This window comes from Phytophthora sojae, assembly GCF_000149755.1.
Source record: "Phytophthora sojae unplaced genomic scaffold PHYSOscaffold_2, whole genome shotgun sequence".
Taxonomy (NCBI): domain Eukaryota; phylum Oomycota; class Peronosporomycetes; order Peronosporales; family Peronosporaceae; genus Phytophthora; species Phytophthora sojae.
Genome location: NW_009258116.1, coordinates 9,853,420 through 9,869,300, shown reverse-complemented (window position 1 = coordinate 9,869,300; position 15,881 = coordinate 9,853,420). Strand labels below are relative to the sequence as shown.

Genomic DNA, 15,881 nt, shown 5'->3' with positions numbered 1-15,881 from the left:
CCCTTTCGTGTGTGGACGATCTTCCACGGCCCAAGAGGGTCGTCCTTCGATACTGCCTGGAGCACCTACTTCATCTTGCACCCCATTTGCTTGGAGCCCCTCATCGGCCGCGCTCTGTCCTCTTCACGGAGGTGCGCGGGTGAGCCCTTGCGGTCACAGTCCAAGCCTCGCTTCCACACAGTAGTCTTGGTCGAGTCCGTGTAGAAAGCTCGGCGTTTAGTTATGTTGTAGCAGTGATCGCGAGTCCAGGTGTAGACAGCAGCAAGTGCCGCTGCCTCTGAAGGGAACGTTTCTTCAGGAGGGGGCGGGATGACAAACGTCGGCAGGCTGGTTTCAGTGAGCGAGGGGTACGCGTCGTCTTGTACTTCCATAGCGGTGTCTTGCAGCAGAAACTGGTGGTGATACATTTGGTGGGGTCGATTAAGTTAAATCGAAAGTGAGAGCTGCACTAGCAGTAAAGTGTTAGCTATCTCTTATACCGTTGTGCGGTAGCGGCGTAGTATTATTTTATTAACGACCGGCGATTTTACAGTAAGCATGTATTGTTCCAACAGCAAAGCTATACCGCTACAAGATCTTACCCGTCTACAACGAAGTTGAAGTTTTCACATCATAACCAAAAACATATGTGGGCTTTTTTTGAAAATGGCCCTCGTTAGACAGTCGCTCCTGTTAGCAATCAAATAATCAGTCTGATCCACCCCTCTCTGTAGTCATATACAAAGTGTGAGTGCGGGGAGGGGGGGGGGGGTAAATCGGTGCGATGGTGCTCTAGTCAATGCCCAATACGCTATTGCTTTTCACCGCCAAGATGAATTTGATTCGAACTCAGGGATTATAATATCGTCCGTGAAGGCCATTTTCCACCGCAAGCGATACCACTGCCTAAACAGCGCTTGTGAAAATGTGGTGCTGGGTGGGGCAATCCGATCGTCCGTCTCGCCCATTGCGTTGTTGCGGATAGTTTCTTCCTACTCGCGGCATTCCATCCGATACTTCACCAAAACAGCGTCTGAGGTGCTTATGGTCTTGGTGGAAGGAAAGTGAGGCGAGGCGGGTGAACGCTTGACCGCCCAGGCGTATAGTTAGCGCGCCCTGGATGTATACTCCCGAAAGGAGTGCACCCAGAACAAACCCTAGCCGGAGATAGTACACATAGATGTACACTCCAACCGGTGTGGCGTGTGTCATTGCTTGTCATTGCTTAAATCAATACTTCCCATCACTCCAACTGGGGTGACAAGGTAATCGGAAATATGAAATGCGGGGTCTTCCTGGTCAGGACGAGCTCAACGGCAACTACGAAATGAAATGGGACGGATCAACCTCGGGTTGTCGCCCGGTACTCACCCCAACTTGGACTGGACTTAGTTGCTGGAGCTCGACCCAGATGTCACAGTTGCTGGGCCCTCACACGTAGACTTAGTCGGTCTTCCGGGAATGCGCGTCCGGTAGGCTGCTCCAACTCGCTTGCGCGATCCTTGACAAAACGACCTCTGTTATCGGTTCTCTCTCCCTCCCCCCCCCTCTCTCTCTGGCTACCTTCTGTCGATCTTTACATGCACTCCATCTTAACTTGTCTTCACTATGGTCTTGTCGTCGCAATCATCCGCGGTCCCTCGTAGCATACTTCCAGCAAGTATAATCATCACTGGGTACGCAAGCGAAGTTCAATGTTCCCGAAAATCCGAACAGATCTTGGCTGGTCGGCTTGGTCGGTCGGAAACATCTTGGATTTTATATACTGGATCTTCACATCTGGGATGGTCTCTTGGTATCTCCATCCGGGATCCAGAATTATCTCCATCCGGGATCCAGAATTATCTCCAAACGGGATCACACTCCACTTGGGCTTCACATCCGGGATATCTTGGACAACTTCACGGCTTCAGGGTCTTCACTCGATCTGGTCGGGATCCTCTTGCGATGCACAGTGCACCAAGAGCAGGCGGCCTCCGATCAGAGGCACATTTACGTTCCCTTGGGCTTTGCCTCTCGTTCGGTACTTGGCTTCAGCCGGGGTCCTACCTTGATTACATCTCCATCCGGGGTCACTAAATCTTGTACACTGTCAACGCGAGTCCGGCCGGGATCCGCTTCTCCCATACGCCACGTGTCGCCGCCTCCCTGAGTGAGCTTCTGAGCCAACCAATCACAGGCGTGGCTCGGGGGATCCTGGAAATCTCCAATCCCATCGTGTCAAAACAAACTACGGCTGAGGCCCGATCTGCATCTTCGCTCGAGCTTTGCGCTCTTGATGATGTTGGTTTTAGTTCAGCTGGTAGCACTATCGAATTCGTTGTAGAGTTTACAGGATGAAAATACGCATCGGGAACCCGGCGAATCTCCCTGAAGGTATATCCAAAGGCTATTACTAGCTAAACGCCAAAGTGAGTACGAAACGAGCTACGCCTTATGCTGCGGTGTCTGCCAACTTGATGTGCCACTGTTCTTGCCTCCTAGGTGTCGTCTAAGGTCTCTTTATCGAACATTGGTTTTTTTTTATGGTCATCTGTTCCTGCGTTAGGCAAATCGCCGATCATCTTACTTGTTGTTATGTACTGTCCCGGGCACCGCTGTAATTGACGGCGACCAATGGTTCTGCCGCTACAACAACAACAATTAGTGTGAGTTTGCTAATAGTGTAGGCGCGCAATTAATATGTTCTACACTAGTAAACCCCTTAAAATTGGCCAAGAAAACAATTTATGTTTCCCTATGGCATGCGAGAAGATTTACCCACATTTTTTGCGTAGGAGAAAAAATCGACCAGGCACAAATAGTGTGACCCCCCACTAATCACATTTCTTACTATAGCTTTATCAGCCATGAAATGGATACAGTGCACTCTTTTCGGACTGTAGGGTGAAGTGCAACACATGTTTGGACTGCCTTCTTGTCGTTCTTGGAGAGATCGGAGGTTGAGCTACATACCGCATTCTCGTATTTACGCAAGTTACATATGGGATTTTCCGCCAAAACGTAGGCGGATTGGCTTATGATTTCCGGAATTGGTGTATTCCTACCCCTTGGAGTACGACACCTTGACTGAGGTCCACTATAGGGTAGTTAGGATCGCATCCTTACGGGAAGGCGTCAGCGGCGGTAGCCGACGATAAGCACATATTCGTATTGGTCAAAATAAATCTATAAGTATACGCATAGCGTTCCACGCAATGAGATTCTTTGACGACCTCCAGGCTCCATTGTGGTTAAACAACTCATTTTCGAACACAGGCCCACGCCATCTTGCATGTCATGTTCATGTGTACACCAAAACCAGCGCAATTTTGAGCTACAGTGTCACAGGATTCAGCGGGTCGAGGCCGCCCAAGCATTTTGGGTAAGCATCGACCACATTTTCGTTCTACATCAAATTGTCTCCGTCTCTCGGTAGTCTCCACAGCCTGTTGCTACTGTTGGGTCGCGTCGTGCCATTCGTTTAGCGGTACGCCACAGCGTAGCCGCAGACGGGTGAACGTCACCGCCCATGTCCTTGTCGGCCGCGTGCTCGCCTCCGTGGCCGTCACCGTCTCCTCCGTCTCGGCCGAGTCGACGTTGGTAGACGTCGTCTTGAAGCGGGTGGCACTCATGGCCGAACCAATGACAGCAGCAGCAACAGTCTCTAGCTGCATGCCGAATGAATGAGTGGAGGGGGTCCACTACTCTGTGGAGTATCATCGGCAGGAGTAGCCATACATAGGATCGAGGGCTGGTCGCCACGGGTGCCATCGCGAAAGGTGAGCGCGCTGTGCGATAGTGGTCAAGCAGTAGGCGCTCATGAGTCGCGATAACCGCAGCTGTTTGTTCAACCTTTGAACTTATCACACTTCGTGTTTAACTCAAATCATAACGCGATCCTTTTCCGGATGTGCCAAGCTCCATCATCGTAGTACGACTTCAGCTTTCATGTTGTTTTCGGTTGTCACGGCCCAAACGCCTACATTTATCTGGAATGCGTACGCTAGTACATTCGTCGCTTGGATATCTATTGCACTTGAGGTCTTTCCGGACGACTTAAGTTACTTGTACTGTAAGCTTGTGAATCCGTCCCTCTTTCGGCCCAGCGCTAACCAGTCCATTTTAGCCAATCGGAGCGCTCCATTAAAGCGTCGGCGGCCGGGACTTACGTTTTCTCAAGTCAATTCATTTCCCATGTAGAGGGCTGCAGTACCTTAAGGGATAGCCTAGGAATTGAACCAATCACATGCACCCTAGGATAGTACTCGAAACTGTTTGTAGACCCCCCCCCAAAAAAAAAAAACAATAACATATAATAAAATAAAATAAATAAAATAAAAAATAAAAGGCATACCTATAATTTCGTTGCTGCCACCCGTTTTGATATGGATAGGGCGCGCCAAACGGAAGGATAACCGTTGTTTTAAAATGGCGCGCGAGCCAAATAGGAAGGTCAAGCCGCGGAGGCGTCCGTCGGCGTGCACAGGGTCAACTCAGAGCCCATAAACTAGAAGCTCGCGGTCATAAAGTACCGAGCTACCGTGCGCAGTGTGCGCACGGTAGCATTTTTACCCCAACCTCGCCGCTACAACCTACAACCCTCAACGTACGACAATTCTACGCTGGGTGCGCAATTGCAAAACGCTGGAGGCCGAAAGTGCCACATGAAAAGGGGGGCACAAAAAGGTACGCAACAGGGGGAAGGCCACAATCCTGTCCGCGAAGAAAGAGGCGGAGATCGCCCAGTGTGGTCAATGAGCTGCGTGGAGATGGTATCCCTGTCTTTGCGCAAATGCTAGCGGAGAAGGCGGTGGACGTCGCAGAGGAGGCAGAAGACAAGGACTTCAAGGCGTCCGACAAGTGAGTCGCTTGGCTCAAGCGCCGTCACCTCTTTTCATGTAAGGTGAGCTAACCAAATCTGTGGCAGCGGTTTTTTCAATATGTAGCCAAGAAGACGGTGGCGCGCCGGGGACCGAAGATTGTGTGGGTCATGTGTCCTCGGCAACTGGAAACATGTACACAGGGCTTGAAGTTTATGGCAACGCCAAAGGTATGTCCTGACAATTTATTAACTTTGGTTGCAACCATTATTACTCACGGCTTACTACTTAATAATTATTAATAATTATGTGACATGGTGGCGGAATCCAGAGCTGCCCGTTACGTTTCGAAGACATCACGTCGCTACCCACGTCCCTTAAGAGCCCATCCTGCTCTGTTGGGACGATTTCAATGGACCCTGGAAGGCAAGTGTTCGTTTGTATGCAGCATCGATCAATGTAATGCTGCTGAAGACCCCCCTCCATAGTCACGCAGATCTTGTAGCTGACGTACGTGACATGCATCTTCCTGTTGAACTTGCAGCTACGTCGGCGCTGGTTCGAGGGCATGCAGGCTCAAATCAAGGCTCTCAGAGCCTCCGGGAAGAGGTTGAAGCTGAAGCAGCCGAACTATTCCAAGATCTGTGAGTGTCAAACCTAAACCGATCTGCTCACGGAAAGTCTTGCAAACGGCTTTCGACAGAGCGGCATGCTTCCAAACGATGCATGCATCGCTGCTGCCGAATTAGTCGCCGACTTAGGGAAGCTGTCTTGCCTAACAGACCGCCTTGTGCACGAGCGTCAGTACTTTGGGGCAAGCATTATCCTGGAGGAAGCTGTTGTCTAACCCAAAATATGAACCCATTTTGTTTTTGGGCATTTAATCGTTTTGAGTTGATCTACTGTTTGCTTCCTCGGTACCGGTTTCCCGTGCCTATATATGAGCCCAAAATATGAGCCCATTTTGTTTTTGGGCATTTAATCGTTTTGAGTTGATCTACTGTTTGCTTCCTCGGTACCGGTTTCCCGTGCCTATATATGAGCCCAAAATATGAACCCATTTTGTTTTTGGGCATTTAATCGTTTTGAGTTGATCTACTGTTTGCTTCCTCGGTACCGGTTTCCCGTGCCTATATATGAGCCCAAAATATGAACCCATTTTGTTTTTGGGCATTTAATCGTTTTGAGTTGATCTACTGTTTGCTTCCTCGGTACCGGTTTCCCGTGCCTATATATGAGCCCAAAATATGAACCCATTTTGTTTTTGGGCATTTAATCGTTTTGAGTTGATCTACTGTTTGCTTCCCCGGTACTGGTTTTCCGTGCCTATATATGAACACTGATACCGGAAATCATCGTGCTCGTAAAAATAAAAATGAGCCTACCATGAGCCAATCGGACCTTCTGAGCCTCCAGGTTGTCTAAGTACCTTCTCAGTTTGTCTTAGAGCCTTGTAGGCTAATCGCGACAGCGTGCATCTCGCCCGGAGACATAATAATCGACCCATCTTTGCTACCCTTGCATCATCCTCCGGTGGTAGGAGTTGCTACCGATGGTCTCGACTACCTATCACCTCAAAAGAAAGAAGAAGACCTGCTCTGCGTGGGTTCGAGGCCGTTCGTTCGCCACTCAGATCCAGCTGCTGTCTGATATGCTACGCCGCGTTCGCGAGATGATGATGGCTAAGTCGATTCGAGAGGTGACGCCGGTCAAACACTCCATCAGCTTCATCACTGGCGATGCACCGCCGCCCAAACCCTCACCCACACTGCATCCGACCGCGTGTACGATCCACAGGCACGACGCACAAATGAGGCCCTGCCTGTGACGGGGTGACTGTCGGCGCAGAAGGCGAGAATGGAGGCGATGGGTATGCCTGGCAAGTTGATGTGGAAGCCCAAACATGCGGGTACCGAATCTTCCTGAAGGTGGGCGGCAGCATTCACCTGAGCTATGGCCTCACAGTGCGAGATAAGCTCGACCTCTTCGACCGTACGCGCCTGGTCTACCGCGGCTGCAAAAAAGCTCGGCGCGAACGGAGCGAGCAGCAACCGGCTGGACGACCTACAAAAAATCGAACCGCACTAGAGTTAGCGTACGAGACGTAGCTACTCGGTAACGAATAAAACCGAATGGGTTTATTGCTTACCATACCTGCCCGGCCCCACCCACCCACCCTCCGACCGCCACCAATGCGTCTCGAGCAAGACACACGCCACCCATCATCTCGCAATATACCCCACCACCGCATCGGGCGACTCGCCCCGCACGACCATCATTGTTCTGGTAGCTTGTGTCCGCACTGAACGCACGCTCCATGGTCCCTCCGACCGCGCTTAGATACCCGTACATAGCGGATGATACGCGGGCAAGCATTCTGCCTGCCCTTTCGGGTAAAATTTCAACATCTCAGCCGTACATGCGCACAGGGTTGGTAACGAATGGGAGCGAATGAGCCGCTTCTCGAAGTTGTGCGTCCCCTGTGGCGCGCAGGAGAAAGCCATTGCCGTGCATCATCGTTGGACGGTTTCGCATCTACTCGTAGCCTCTCTGGTGTGGGTGTACCACGTCACTCTCATTCGGAAATCCTGGCCTCTCACACTGTCCAATCTAAGTGGGAATATGAATTTTTGGGTGTTGGTCTATAAAAACGACGGTGTTTTCGTATTTTGTCAGTCTCTATTTAATACTTACCGGTTCAAAAACCGGGTTCGTATATTAACCATCCGGTGTTTGACACCGAATCTGCTCGACCCATTTAGCGAGAGGCACCTTCGTGCATCGCACAGAGTCGGGCCGTGCTGTCAGTGCTCACACCAACCATGGATTCACACGACAATCACTATCTGCCTGTCCAGTCATGTTACGGAGTCATGGTTCTTGGCCGCTGTAATTCACGGTTAACCCTTCAAGCCCCGACAAAAAAGTGAGGGGTATATTTGTTTTAATATGTTGGACCCACCAACACATCTAACATAAACGTTTGTATATGTCAGCTCTAAGTGCGATTTTGTTGGCGGGAGGGCTAGTGTAAGGAGTGAGGCTTTCTACGAACAAAGCATTGGCACCTCCAACATAGCAGTCTGCATGTTGGCTAGAGGGATGTCCATTACACTGCTTAAGATGGATTAGCCAGCATCAATTGTCCTTTTTACTGGAGTGTGCAAGTTTTTGTGCAGATACGGACAACAAATGGAAAGCGTAGCCAGTTAAAAAAGGCTAAAACTGGTGCTGTTCATTACGTGACGCTTCAAGTATCCTGTGGGCATGCACAGACAGCACAATCAACACAGGGTTGCTTACTCGTCGGCTCCACCCGTCTCGACCTTTACCCCACTCTCCAAGTCCGCTTCCTCCTCGGCTTCCCCCTCCGCTCCGCCGCCCATGTCGACGCGTCTGCGTGTGCGAGCGCGCTTGCGGTCCGGGCGACGGCCCTGGACGCAACGGCCGTCTGGCAGTCGCTGCGGGTTGTGCAGCCCGCCGGCCCAGCCCTCGTGTCATATCTGAAAGCATGTTTTCCCTCGTCCGTCGCGCACGACATTGCAGAGATACTTACTGTACCATGCACACACAGATCAGTACTAAATATGAGGAAGCGCACTAATTGCACGTACCGTAGATTGTCTAGCGAGCATCCAGGGCAGTACCACTTTGTAAATTTCCTAGGCGTGACCTTGTAGACTGCACAGACTTTGCATGAGCGCGCAACGCGCTTCTTGCCTTTCTTGGAGTCGACGAAATCCGGCCATTCGACGAGATAGTGCTCACTGCTTGCTGCGTTCCCCTGCGCTGTAGCACGGGTGCTTGGTGTCCCCGGGGAGGCAGCAGTCCGGGCTTTGGCTCTTGTGGCAGCCTACACATCAATACATGCGTTAGTAGAAAGTGGTTAGCGAGCGTAGGAGCTGTAGTTACCTCAATGCTGTCAATCGTTTCGTCGTCGATGGCACGTAGCTGCTCGTGTAGGGTTTCCATAAACTTGCAATGCTCAGGAGCTTTTTGACCGGTGTTCTTCATGTGGTGGCGGTGGACAATGAACGCGTTGACAATTGCCATGTCAACTAGCCCAAAGAATATGGAGCGAGAGTACTTCTTCGGCTTGTAGGCATGCTGGATGCTGTAGCGCTGCATGCGGAGCTGATCATGGATGTCTACGCCACTCATCCAACGTTGATAGTCTCTCACGAGCCCTGGAGCTGGGAAATTTTGCCTCTCGCTACACACGTCGATCTACGTAGGAAACCACAAAAGTTAGATTTACCTACAACATATTCGACTCAACAGTTACGATAGCCAACATCAGATCCAACATAATTGACTTACACACTGATCCAAGTACACGACTGCTGCCTGACGATATCATGTGGACGGGATGGTTGTCCATCCACATAGCAGCGGTAATCTGTGGGAACTTCTTGTTCTCTGCCAGCTTCACCTCCCTCGTACAGGCTCGGACGGCTTCTTTTTGTAGACCTTCTTCTTCGTGATGACGCCTTCTGCGAACCCAGCTCGCCGGGTCTGGATGATACCGGTAAGGTATATGCGTCGATGCAGCAGTTCTAGCGCAAGAACTATTGATGTGTAGTACCGATCGGTAACCACGATGCGATACGGGCTGCACGACGACCGAGGAAGAAGCACGTCCAAATTACGTACGAGGGCAGCAGCAGCACAGGAATTGTCGGCGGTAGGTGGTACGGCTAAGTGTGACTTGGCTCCAACGTACATTTCACTCCTATGTTGGAGACATGATGGAGAACAGTAATTGCCAGATTCCGGACCGGAATCCGGAAACCTGTCAAACCTGCAATAGAGCCACACTGACGCCACATAAAAAACCTCGTTCCAATCAACGTCGACTTATTCATTCCGGACGGGAGTGCAAAGGGCTAAAATTCGTACTTATATGAAATATGTAAATCCCCTCCACTTGTTCTCCCTCATTCGGCGTTCTTCGAGGCAGCCACACGGCGCGGCGCGCGCAGCACGACGGCCTGCACGCACACATGCGCAGGCGGAGGCACGACACCCACGGCGCGCGCGCGGCGGACTCGGAGCGTGCGCGGCAGCACGGCGGACAACTGCACAGCAGCAGATCGACGGAGGCAAGAATGCGGTCGGCATGGAGTGAGCAGCGGTGTGGTGGTGGTGGCAGCAGCGGACAGCGACAGCGTGGCGGACAGTGGTGACGCAGACAGCGGTGGATCTCCGGAGGTAGGTCGTCTTACTCTCCACGCCCCCGTAGCTCAGCGGCAGAGCGGAAGGCTATGCCTCCAGGTCGCTGGTTCGACTCCAGCCGGGGGCAATCGTGCTCTGTGTGTTGCTTGTGCTTTGTGCGTGCTTGTAGGCGAGCGCTAAGCCAGATCCGAAGCCCCCCCATTGGTGCGATGCAGGCGTACAAGCGTCCACAACAGCGCCGCTGGCTTTGAGCGCTAAATATTGGGCACCAAGCGTGCGGTATGCGTCGGGATGCGAGGTACGCAGCTGGCGCCAGCGCTTGCGTAACGAAGACGCTTTGCGTGTAGGCTTTTTTTTGGTCGAAGGAGTGCAGCCGCGCGTTGACGGTGGAGTCCATGTCCAAGGCAAGCGTCCAAATCTCGAATTTCCAGTGCTGGTAAGCCGCGACGTCGGATCGACTGGGCTGCTTCGGTATCTGGAATGGCGCTTGGTAAAGTATTGCCATGATGTTGATCGCAGCCTTTGCCTCAGCTCGTTTGTTCTGCTCTTTCTTACCCTTAACGGTTTCCCAGATGTGGTTAGTATACCAGTTGAGCAGCGATCCCGCGAGCGTCTACGCTGTTGCAGGCGCTGGAGCTGAAAGCTCGACGGCAGTAGTGAATGAAGCGCTGGCGGCAGGAGGTGGAGCGTCGACAGAACCAAGAGGCAGTCGGGTGTGCGCATCTTCAAGTCGGCCGAGTCGCTCGTTGATGCTCACCAATTGCGTGAGCATGTTCTCCAGCGTCGAGGACAGCAGCGAGGCACCACCAGCAGCAGCTTTACCGAGCTGCGCGTGGTTCGTAGTTTGCCAGTGATCTCGCAGTTGCTTACCCCACTCACAACATGTGCGCTTTATTATACAGGAGCCTAATCATGAGTTTACAGCCGTGATGCCCCGGTTCAGCTCGTAGACATAGCGAGTGACAAGCACGTTAGACCCAGCGCTCTCCGTGGCTTCGAGGACGGACTCCAAATGCATCCAGAGGGAGGCGAACGTCGCATCGACCACGTCCAACGCGATGTTAAATCGAGGATCGTGAAAGCCAAGGGCATGGCGGTATAGCTCGTCGCGCAGTGTCATGAGCTGTCCATACTCAACTTCAGAGAGTCGCTGGTACAGGTCATGAATAGACGGCGTTGTCGCGGGTAAGTATGGAGATTGGAACCCTGCCAGGACTTTAGCCACACTCTGATCTTCTTTTGAAGTTGTCCCAATGTAGGCAAATGCTTTCGTCAAAGATTCCAGCCTCGAGTTGATATCCACTGGATCGCCAGCTTCGGCGATGCGTTCGCATAAGCAGCACCGCGGCGAAGAGAATGGCTGGTCATCCCCGAAGTAACACGTTGGCTCGCCGAAGGCGGCATCGCCTTCAAGGTATCCCTAATGATCTCGGTAATGTAACTTGCTACGTTTGACCGCTTTCTCTCTCGTTTCTGCGGGGGTTCGGCGCCTCCTTCGTCCTCTATCTGCAGCCTTTCCCAATACATGATGGCTTCTTCCTGAGAATAAGGCTGGCCTCCGGGAAGGTCCGACTCAGCAAAGCGTGGGGCCAAGGGGAAGAGATGCTCAGAGGGCTCATCATAGCATATGAACAACAGGCCAAACGCGTCAAGCATGCACTGCTGCCAGCGCTCGGGTGACTTATAAATTGACACGCCCTGTACAACCGAGGTCTTAATCCGGGCGATATGCAGGAAAAGCTCTCCAGAGGCGGCAATTGAAAGTGGTTGCTTGCGTGCGAAGCATGTATCGCTAGCCCGCCCAAATGTATGCCACATCATAGTCAAAAGCGCAGCATCATGCACAGACTTTAGACCAGTTGTCACATCGGCATGAGTCACGTGAAATTCCACTAGTCCACACAAATCATCAATTGTACACCCTGGGGCGTCATTCGATTGAACGTCGGCGCGAAGATTGCGTTCCTCAATGTGACTTGCTATCTTGTCCCTGATTTTTGCGATCCTCTTGGAGTCGGTTAGCGACGTAATGTAGCGCTCTCGTAGGAGATTGACGACTTGTGAGAAGTAGCCAAGAGATGTTGCCTTCGCCAGTAATCCGTCGGCAGCACGGGCTCTGTTACTTTTTCGAGTTTGTATGAAGATTGAAAAAGCTATTAGCAATGAATAAAAGTTTTGAGTAGGTAGACTAGCATCATCGCTATGCGCTCTATCTATATCATCGAGCGAAGCCTTAGTCAGGCTCATGGAGTTAAGAAAATCTTCGAAAATCTTCTCGGCAGCTAGCTCCTGGCTGATCGTGCCAGCTAGAGTGTCAAGCCCGCGTGATGCCCTCCGCATCGTGGCTGTTGCGGGCGATCGAGAATGAGCACGAGCTCAGCTATAATCTATTTAAGAACCATCGCAAGCTATCGAACCTTAAAATTGCCTGTCTTTCTGACAAGCAGTGCTATTATCGGATAAGTTGCAGTTTATATACATGTTTGTATACTCTCTTATTAGATAATTCCTCGCGATTCCGAGCAATTCCGGAAATAAGCTGGGACACACTTAACCTACCCCTAATACTCTGTGATTGGGTATAATTCACTGTAGTCCTTGCGTACGCGTTGCGGATTGGGCCATGCCTCTGTAGTCTCTGTATGAGGGGTGGGGTGTCCGGCCAAAATACTATTATCCTACAGTAAGTCAAGTTAGCATCCTCCAACATAATGAACTTTGCCAAAAAAAAAACGGCGAGCCGAAGCTCGCCGAAAAAAAGGTAGTCCGCACGTACCTCATATCTCTCCGCAGCATACCGCAAAGGACTTAGTGCCCCACTTGTACGGCTTCTGAGGGAGGTACTGGCGCGTGGGGTTCCGCCTTGAGCGAGTCCGGATGATGGCATCGTCAAATGCAATGACCCGGCCGACTCTGTAGCCTCGCGCGAACGTCTTCTGCAACGTAGTTACAACACTGCGTACCTTCCACCCTCGATCACCTCTTGCTTGACTTGACTTGCTGTTCGTAAAATGCAAATTCTGCATGACGTGATCAAAGCGGTTTCGCGCAAGCCAATGCCCGAATGTCACCAGGGGCACAGCTCCGTGCTGTCGTTTTCTCCAATGCGCCGACAAACCTTTCGCGTGAGGACACCGCATTCTTGCAATCAACAAACCAATGAATCGTAAGATCTTAGCAGGCTTGACAGGTTCCACAGCTCGCAGCCGCGCACGAACATCCTTCTTCGACTTAACATTATCAGGATCTGCTTTGCGCTGAGCTTTCTGGATTTCCACCACGCGCTTCTCGACATTCTGCATGTGGTATATGTTAGTCTCCTTCTGAATCTTGCGCCATAGCTGCGGTGGCATAAAAAAGAAAACAATGTCAGCGGATCTTCGGCCACACGTAAAACCGCAGGGCTTGGACCATACGGGCCTTCATACAGGTCTTCGTACTGAGGGTCGGCGCCAAACTTGGCTGGATCTGCAATAGAACCAGAATTATTGTCAACAGAGACTAAACCAACAATGAAATCCACGACTTACCATACTCCCACCCGCCCTTCCGCATGTCTTTCATCAGCTTCTTGTTCGTCGCGGTCTTCAAAAACTCACTATCAGGTAGTTCCTCGGCTGCATCACCTTCCTCTTCGTCCGACGGACAAACAAGTTCCCACAGTTCTTCTTCCTCATCTTCATCTTCGTCAAATTCACCGATCTCACTCGAACTCTCCTCGCTTTCAGAATCCAATGCGGTTTCTTTGTCAGCATTACCGTCTCCAACAAAACATGGATCCTCATCCCCAACGTGTTCACCCTCATCTGCCACCTGCTTTCCGTATTGCCCGTTCGTTTCCGCTCCCATTTGCCAGTACTGGTTGGCAGTGCGCGCTCCCGTGGGTGGCCACGTGTTGGTGTTGTAGGGGCCTCCACAGATGTTGGAGGACCAGCACTTGAAGTTGGCCTCGATGTTGGAGGCGCGGCAGCAACAGTACTCAATGTTGGCGCCGATGTTGGAGGACCGACACAGAAAGCACCTGAAGTTTCAGGTGCTCTCGTCGTGGATTCGCTTTCGTCTTCATCATCGCTAGATCCGAAGTCGGCAAGAAGCTGCACATTGCACGTCATATCGGTCAGGGTCCGACGCACGATCCGCTCGACATCCCCGGCGGCTGCAACACAAGCATAACCCTAAATGTTAGCGATCATGGTAAGTAACCTCAATATAAAATGCATACCTGTTGTCGGCTTCTTTTGCTTCGTCTTGCCTGACGCGGTAGCACCGTCAGGAACCGTGTCCTTCCTTGCCACCGGTGTCGCGGAAGCCTTTTCCTCCGCCGTCTGCGTCGAGAACGCCTCGCCGGTTGACCCCAATGACGCCCTATTTCGCAGTTGCTGTCGAATCTTGATAGACGGGGGGGGGGGGGGGGGGGGGGCGAGGGCGCTGGCTCGTTCGCTCGTCGGATGCGTCGCTCTCGGTTCTGCATGTCCGCCACCTTCTTCTTCTCCGCTGCAGTCATTTGGCGCTGCGGCGCCTTCCCAGCAGGCGCTACCATTAGCTTGCGTGTCTCGCTGTAAAATCCCCGAATGAAGAGGGGGGATCTCAGAGGCCACTCGTTTTAAGGTATACCGTCTTTATCCCGTCTCCTGTTTTTCCCTAATCTTCCTCCGGCTCCCCCTACACCTGTGCATCGGATTTTCTGTAACACACAAAAAATGACTTGAATAAAGTAAGATGACATTTTCCATACAAACTTCTAGTTAAATTGTCAATATGTTGGAGCTCCAACATGCGTAGAAACAGTGTTTTAGGGTTAATCGAAGCTATACACCCGTTATGTTGGTGGGTCCAACATATGGGGGTTGAAGGGTTAAGAGACGGTGTATACCCTTTAGGCCTGCGGGACCGCGGGCTTCCTCGCGGCGGCAGGTGTCACACCGGTCGTCCTGTGGCTCTCCGTACTAAGCCACGTCAGGGGTTTACCAGCACTGTTGGTTAGTCATGGATTGCAGTCGATCGAGCGCATAGCTTCGCAGTATCCGGGACACCGCTTCTTTGAGACCGTCTCCACTGTCTGCATATGGTCGATGGCGTTATACGTTTGCGGAACGAGGGGGCCGACGCTAGCGTGGCCATCATCGAGGGAATCCTCGTCAGAATCGCCGTGGTCGCTGCCGGCAGCTCTGCACCTGGGCTGAAATCGTTCCCGAAGTTTGCGTTTTTTTTTCACCTCTTACATCTCCGAGGCCCCTTGGATTGGCGTCAGGACCACAGCCCACGTCCGCCGTCGTACCTAAACGTTTCAATGGCAGTGCAGGCGTGACGATCAACTTGATGCCAACAACCTCTTAAATCAATCGAACGAACGGCGGGATAGACAATAACTTATATCCATCACAGATGAAGAGCGTGGACGTCCTTACACCTGCGGTTTGGTGTGCCGGTCAAGGGTAGTACCTTTCATTTCATAGTCCTACTAGCAAGATAGCATGCGCTAAAAGCAGATAACAACTCGATCGTAGCATTGGGTGCCAGGTGAGCTGTATTGCTAATGCACCTTGAGACATGTACTTCCCGAGTTCAGAAGCCTTGTTACAATTCGCGTCCATACCACTCACATTAAGATGGCAGCGGAGCTGCTCTATATTTAGACAGGAACTAAGTTAATCGTTTGTAGCTACATGGGTGGTTAGCGACGCATGTACGTGTACTACCTAGTATAGAACGAAGTGGCAAAAAACAGTTATATATCTGAGCGCAGCTTGTCAAGTCTCTCTTACAACTATACGGGTCGTAATCCACTCTCCACAAGCCTAAGAGGAACTAAAACGTCAGCGCTATTCTGAAGCAGGGATCTATGGTGAATACATATATCTTGGCGCCTGATACGATGGAGCCCTGGCCCAGAGGGGGCCATAACGGGATCGAGTTTAAGCCCAT

At 51.6% G+C, this 15,881-nt stretch overlaps 5 protein-coding genes and 1 non-coding gene across 6 annotated transcripts; 2 read left to right on the top strand and 4 right to left on the bottom strand.

The window, feature by feature from the left end:
* Positions 1 to 800: 800 nt before the first annotated feature.
* PHYSODRAFT_487693 (hypothetical protein) lies at positions 801 to 971 on the bottom strand (the record flags this gene model as incomplete). The annotated part of the gene is made up of 1 exon (XM_009522894.1): positions 801 to 971. A coding segment is annotated over one exon (171 nt), but the record flags the coding sequence as incomplete, so codon positions are not given.
* A 5,687-nt stretch (positions 972 to 6,658) lies between these two features.
* Positions 6,659 to 6,889, top strand: PHYSODRAFT_480134 (hypothetical protein; the record flags this gene model as incomplete). The annotated part of the gene is made up of 1 exon (XM_009522893.1): positions 6,659 to 6,889. A coding segment is annotated over one exon (231 nt), but the record flags the coding sequence as incomplete, so codon positions are not given.
* Positions 6,890 to 8,717: 1,828 nt separating this feature from the next.
* Positions 8,718 to 8,942, bottom strand: PHYSODRAFT_418135 (hypothetical protein; the record flags this gene model as incomplete). Its single annotated transcript, XM_009522892.1, has 1 exon — positions 8,718 to 8,942. A coding segment is annotated over one exon (225 nt), but the record flags the coding sequence as incomplete, so codon positions are not given.
* Positions 8,943 to 10,013: 1,071 nt separating this feature from the next.
* On the top strand, positions 10,014 to 10,083 carry PHYSODRAFT_t471. Its single transcript has one exon. It is a non-coding gene; the product is annotated as a tRNA-Ile (tRNA).
* A 1,145-nt stretch (positions 10,084 to 11,228) lies between these two features.
* Positions 11,229 to 12,203, bottom strand: PHYSODRAFT_480962 (hypothetical protein; the record flags this gene model as incomplete). Its single annotated transcript, XM_009522891.1, has 2 exons — positions 11,229 to 11,848; positions 11,933 to 12,203. The coding sequence occupies 2 exons, from the start codon at positions 12,201 to 12,203 to the stop codon at positions 11,229 to 11,231; spliced, it is 891 nt and encodes a 296-aa protein (XP_009521186.1).
* A 993-nt stretch (positions 12,204 to 13,196) lies between these two features.
* PHYSODRAFT_297377 (hypothetical protein) lies at positions 13,197 to 14,460 on the bottom strand (the record flags this gene model as incomplete). The annotated part of the gene is made up of 6 exons (XM_009522890.1): positions 13,197 to 13,252; positions 13,556 to 13,867; positions 13,888 to 14,050; positions 14,090 to 14,112; positions 14,179 to 14,335; positions 14,437 to 14,460. The coding sequence occupies 6 exons, from the start codon at positions 14,458 to 14,460 to the stop codon at positions 13,197 to 13,199; spliced, it is 735 nt and encodes a 244-aa protein (XP_009521185.1).
* Between the last annotated feature and the right edge of the window lie 1,421 nt (positions 14,461 to 15,881).